The sequence below is a fragment of the Hipposideros armiger genome, unplaced genomic scaffold (genome assembly GCF_001890085.2).
Source record: "Hipposideros armiger isolate ML-2016 unplaced genomic scaffold, ASM189008v1 scaffold_31, whole genome shotgun sequence".
NCBI classification, from domain to species: Eukaryota; Metazoa; Chordata; class Mammalia; order Chiroptera; family Hipposideridae; genus Hipposideros; species Hipposideros armiger.
The window spans coordinates 4422417-4428672 of NW_017731381.1; the positions used below are offsets into that span (position 1 = coordinate 4422417).

At 48.8% G+C, this 6256-nt stretch overlaps 1 protein-coding gene across 1 annotated transcript in view; it reads left to right on the forward strand.

The window, feature by feature from the left end:
* Positions 1-6256, forward strand: part of PABPC1L (poly(A) binding protein cytoplasmic 1 like) — a 34900-nt gene that overhangs the window by 4583 nt on the left and 24061 nt on the right. The window contains exons 3-5 of the mRNA XM_019636906.1: positions 461-605; positions 2025-2164; positions 2324-2418. Coding sequence (XP_019492451.1) covers positions 461-605; positions 2025-2164; positions 2324-2418 — 380 coding nt within the window. The remainder of the gene's footprint in view (positions 1-460; positions 606-2024; positions 2165-2323; positions 2419-6256) is intronic.

Genomic DNA, 6256 nt, shown 5'->3' on the forward strand with positions numbered 1-6256 from the left:
GGGGGCAGGTGGAGATAATCACGGAGATACTGGATGCCCTCGTTGGTAAGGTACCAGTAGAAATGTCTCCAGGCAAACTGTTCCTTCACATAGCCTCGTGATTTGAGAGACTGCATGGCTTTCATGACGTGAAGATTAGGCACATTCTTGTCTGCCAGCTCAGGGTGTTAAGGCATGTGAACATCCTTCTTGGCCACCATCACTCCCTCCTTAAAAAGGAGTTCGTAAATGGCAATCCGGTTCTTCTTGGGCATCAACATCGTTACGGCTTCTGCGTCTGGGTCCGGAGCTGGAAAGGGCTAGCTGTCTCTTTTAAGGAGGGCGCAGCTCACAGCGGCCCATCTGGGGGGATTGAACGGGCAACCTTGGTGTTATCAGCACTGCGCTCTAACCAACTGAGCTAACTGGTCACCCCAAATTATCTTGTCATTCTTTTCTACCTGAACCCTCTGTTGGATGCTCTTCCTGTCCTTGTTCCCTGTGACCCAGGTGGTGTGTGACGATCACGGCTCCCGAGGCTTTGGCTTTGTCCATTTTGAGACCCATGAGGCCGCACAGCAGGCCATCAGCACCATGAACGGGATGCTGCTCAACAATCGGAAAGTGTGAGTGTTGCGGTGTGGGGGCGTGGCCAAGGCTGAAGGGACAGAACCATGGCCTCACCAACTGGGGACTGATGCTCCCCACCACACTGATGGGCACCAGGCACTGAGCAGCGGCCAGTATTCTTCCTGGCAGTGTGACCTCAGAGGAGTGACTCGATCTGTCAGGGACCCCTTTTCTTCTGGTAAAAATGGGGCTGCTCAGATGTGTTTGAGGATTGTTCTGAGTAGTAAATGAAATGATAATTCTAAAATTCTAGCAGGAACAGCTAATGGCCATATCACCAGTGATTTCCTGTCTTCCAGCCTTCTCAGCTTGGCTATGAATTTTTTTCTTAAGCCTTTGTGTTGTTTCATGGGATTTTGGGATGGGAAGGAACGTAGGCATATGCTTAGCCGGCCATCTTGATACATTTAAGTTTGGCATCATCCCCACTTCACAGATGGGAAAATTGAGAACACAGATGCTGGAGAGAATCTGCTCTGACAGTTTCCCTTCCCCAGTTTTGCTTCTGCCCATCAGATGGCCCAGCCCCATGCCCCATGTGGAGTGATGAAGGCTTTGAGCTGGGAGATGCAGTGAGAGTCATTCTATCCAAGGTTTCTCAGGGGAGGCTCCTGTCAATGAAATTGAACCTTGGCAAGCTTTTCCCAATTCTCAGAAGGATGTTGTCTTTGTTAGCCACCATTTGTCTAGGTTTACCTTTGTCACTCAGCTTTCTTCCATTTTTAGTGCCAGCTACAATTTGTGCAAAATGTGCTATAGATACCATCAAATTTTCTTACGCTTGGTTTTGTTTTTTTAATCTAGGATGCTTTCCTAGATGCGTTGACATGAACTTGGGAATTACAATTTTTAAAATTATTATTGTGTTAAGTGACTTCAGTCCCTCCTCACATAGCAACGCTGGCATGGACTGTGTCTGATTCCTTCACCACTGCTTTCCCAGGGCACCCAGAAGTGTTAAATGAATAAGTAAATCCTTCTGGTGTGAGTTTGATCCCCAGTTTTATAGAAATGAACACTGAGGCTCGGAATGGTTAAGGAGCTTGCCCAGGGTCCCACAGCGAGGCAGCTGCGGAGCGAGGGTTCACGTGTGACTCCCAAGTTTATGCTCTTAAGAATCTCCCGTGCACTCAGCTGCCTGGTGTCTGGTAGGAGTTGCCTGTGCGTTTGCCACAAGAATGAAGTCATCCTAACTTTATGCTTCAACATTGAATCTTGGCTGTGGGAGGTGGTTGGACCCTGGATGTGTTCCATCTAAGAAGTATTGCCCTGCCCAGTCTCCTGATGAGGGATAAAGAGGCCTGGAGGCCAGCAGCAGTTTACCCCAATGACCCAGGGTTGCTGGATGAGCTGGGGTAGGGATGGGGTGGCTGGTGGCTGGCCGGCAGCTGCCTACCCTGTCGATGTGTCCGCAGCTTCGTTGGCCACTTCAAGTCCAGACAGGAGCGGGAGGCCGAGCTGGGGGCTCGGGCCATGGATTTCACCAACATCTACGTGAAGAACCTCCAAGCGGATGTGGATGAGCAGGGCCTGCGGGGACTCTTCTCTCAGTTTGGTGGGCGTGTTTCCCAAGGGAGTGGGGGTCACTTTCTCTTCTTTCTGGTCATGCTGGGAGGAGGGGCCCTCCTGGAACTTTCCGAGGACTGGTGGGAAGGGAGGGGAACATCCTGGGGGATTCCCAAACTCTTCTCTGAGCCAGGTCGGTCCTTCCCAGGAAAGATGCTGAGTGTGAAGGTGATGAGGGACGACAGCGGCAACTCCAGGGGCTTTGGCTTCATCAACTTTGAGACACATGAGGAAGCCCAGAAGGTAGGAGCCTCCCCATGGCCGTGTTTCATGGAGAAGGTGCTGAGCCAGGACTAGGAAGAAGGGAGATCAGGAGCCGAGGGCTCCAGCTTCCTGTAGAGGGAAAGGAAGTCCCTCCCTAGCCTGAGCCCACACACGTCAGGGCCCTTCCCGCCTGTGCTGTAGGCAGAATGCTTCGGCCTCCGTCCGAGCCCTGAGGCTGGCATCTTTTCATAGATTCTTGCCCCATGAGAGGTAGAAGGGGCCTTCGAGACAGCCACTAGTCTCTTCTTGACTTGGTGGTGGGATTGAGGCCAGGGAGGGAAAGCGTTGTGCTAGTTCTTCCTTCCAGGCTTTTGCAAATACTGTTTTTTTCTAAAAATAGCTTTCCTTCCCCTACCCTTTAGACCAATGCTGTCCAATAGAAATGTAACGTGAGACACAGGGTGCGATATAAAATTTTCCAGTAGCCACATTAAGAAGGGTAAAGAAAGAAACGGAAGTTAATGTTAACTATGTATTTTATGCAACTTAACATATTCAATTTACAGTCACTTCAATGTGTTTTCAGTATAAAAATTGAGATTTTACCTTCCCTCTTTTTGTACTTAATTCTTTGAAACCTGGTACTGATAGCACAATTCAGACTCGCCGTATTCCAGGTGCATGTGACAGGTGACTACCATATTGGACAGTGTAGCTTTAGACTCCTCAGTGGGTCCCAGCTTTATACTTGACCTCCTTCAGGAAGCCACCCCTTCCTGTCTTCACTTGCTTCTGACGAGGTGCCCCTCCTGCCTCTCTTTGTCATTAGCACAGATCTCTGTGTGTACAACAGAGGGTGCAGGCTGGGTGTCATTTCACCATTAAGTCTCTAGTATTGTACCTGCCCGTAGGTACCAGCTACTTATTTGCTGATCAAGTGAATAAGTACAAGGTCACACAGGTCGTGACCAAGCTGAACTAATAATGTCATATTTGGCCTTCCACCATAAAGCTCTTTCCAGGGCTGCTGCCCCACTGCGATGCTCATGGTGGCTTCTGGTTGGAGTCCTGGATCCTGCTGCCATCTTCAGAGCAGCTACTTCTCACTGAGCGGCCACCATGGGCCAGGCGCTGCGCTGAGGGGTTTTGCATACATTCTCATCTCTGCCCCCAGCAGTGTGGGCTGGACTGTTGTTATTAGCGCCCACGGGTTGTAGCTAGCAGGTGAGAGATCCGTGGGATTAGAACCAGCTCTTTCTGACGCTGCAGCTTTGTTCTTAAGTATACAGCTGCTTTGAAAGGTAACTTCTTGTGTGTCCGTGAACAAGTCCCGCCCTCTCTCTAGGCTTTGGTTTCCCCAACTGTGAAATAAGTTGGAGTAGATGGGTGAAGCTGCAGGGGTCCATTAACTCCAAGGTCTCAGAGATTTTGGTAATGACCTTTCACTGGTATAGAACAGGCAGTTCCTCAGTCCCTGAGTCCCTGAGTCTAGTTTTATATATTTACATATGTTTGCATATTTAGGTAGGGAAGCAAAAGTCCTCATTATGTGGAAGTATTTACTAATGAACTGACCACTTGAAGTCAGCTCCCTTCAAATGTTTCTCCTCACGAACACTGTTGTCTAATCCTAACCATTGAATCGATACACACAAGCCTGCCTTTGCTGATTTTTGTGGATGAGCCAATACAGAGTCAGCTCAGCGTAAATGGGTTGCAGAGAGAAGTCACACATCTTGCAGAAGATGTAGGATTTCGTGCAATCAAAGCCACTGACAGTTTTTTTTTTTTTTAGCTGAGCCATCCTGCCACCTGTTGGCAGCTCAGCGGCTGCTCAGCTTGGGCAGGGACTGAACCGCTGTTGCTCAGAGCTCACTCTTGAGCAAGCTCTTAACCAACTGCGCCACTCATCAAAGCCACTGACAATTTACAGTCTGACAGGCTTAGGCCAGTTAGCTGAAGAAAAGANCAGCGGAGCGGGCACTGGACACAATGAACTTTGAGGTGATAAAAAGCCAACCCATCCGCATCATGTGGTCCCAGCGAGACCCAGGACTTCGCAAGTCGGGTGTGGGCAACATCTTCATCAAGAACCTGGAGGACTCCATTGACAACAAGGCCTTATATGACACCTTCTCCACCTTTGGGAACATCCTCTCTTGCAAGGTGGGTGTGCCTCTTGCAGGGGCCTGTGTCAGATACCTGTGGTAGAGGGGTGCCAAGCAGCACATCACTTTACAGTTTACAAGGTCTTTTCAGTTAAGCTCCAGGTTCAGCAAGCACCGAATGGAAGTTATTCTTTCAGCTTCATCCTCATAGACCTATCAGAGGTCACCTATGTACCAATCAGCTCTTGCTGTGTAATCACCCCACAACTTAATCACTGTCAACAACAACCATTTAGCTTATAATTCTGCGGTTGGTGATTTGGGCTGGGTTCGGCTGGGCAGTTCTTTTGGTCTTGGCTGGGCTCCTTCATACACCCATTGAGACTGGATGGCTCTGTGTGTAGGCAGTGGTTGGCTGTCAGCTGGGACATCTCAGCTTTCCTCCCTGTGGTCTTTCACCCTCCAGTAGACAAGCCCAGGCTATTCTCATCGCAAGGGCAGGGACCCAGGAGACAGAGGAAGCTCGCCAGGCCTCTTGAGAGCTAAGCTCAGTACTGGCACACCATCGCTTCCTCTGCATTCCATTGGCCAAAGCGAGTCACAAGACCAGCCCAAATTCAGAGCGAGAGGACAGTAGAAATTATAGCACCAAGGGTGTGTGGCTACAGGAAGGCCATTAATTGAAGCCATTGTGGCAATCGGTGTCGACACCTTGTTTTTTAAGATTTCTCATACAACGGATGTTCCATAGAAGTAGTGATCTTATTCACCCTTGTATCCCAGTCCCTTGACTAAGATGTGACACATAGTAGGTGCTCAATAAATATTTGTTGAGCAAATGGCTGTATTATAATTTAAGAAGGGGTCTGGTCATTTCCCTGACTTGGTAGACAAGGATCTTGAGATTCAGAGGTCATAGAGCGGGTCAGTCAGTCCAGACAGAAGGCTGAAACCTGGATGTTTTGCCTCTAGATTTTATCTGTGGTATAGATGAGACCTGTGTTCAATTTGAGGACTCTATCCCTCCTTTCTGTGTGATCGTAAACAAGTGGATTGACCTCTCTGAGTTTTAGTTTCCCATCTCTCAAATGGAGCTGTTGTGTGACATAGGATTGTCTTTCCCAGGCACAGAACAAGCACTCAGATATTGCTTCTTATCATGTCATTCTTTCTTTCTTTTTTTTATTTTATTTTATTGGGGAACAGCTATGGTCACCGGTTACGCATTGCTTTCATGCTACAATGGCATAGCTGTCTGTCTCTCTCTCTTTTTTTTTTTTCTCTCTCTCTACAAGTTGATTCAATGCCAAAAATCACTGCCAGTTTGCTGAGATTATTTCCTCTTCAAAGTTGACTTTACTTTGAGGTTGCTGACCATCTCCACCAGTCGAGGGACTCCCCCCAACCAATCCAGTCTCGCTCCATTTATACTCTGACTTTAAAAACATTCCGGCTCAGGCTACATTATGCAAAAACGGGGGCACACAGATAATTTTTTTGCCACAAGCTCAAATAATTCAACACCAAATAATCACTCCAACTTTACTGAGGTGGTTGACCACGTCTGCGACCAAATCCGCCTCTAAACTGGAATTCGGTTGCGGACCCAACCCCAGCCTCGGCTTTCTTGTCGGCACCAGGAGGCACAGCACTCCTTCTGTAGGTGTCTCTGTCAGTTCCCCTCGTGTGAGTCTTGCAGGTCGCTCGCCCTCCAGACCTTTGGGCCTTGGCCTGCCAGTCTCAGGTCGGCTGCGGCGCAAAGTGGCAGG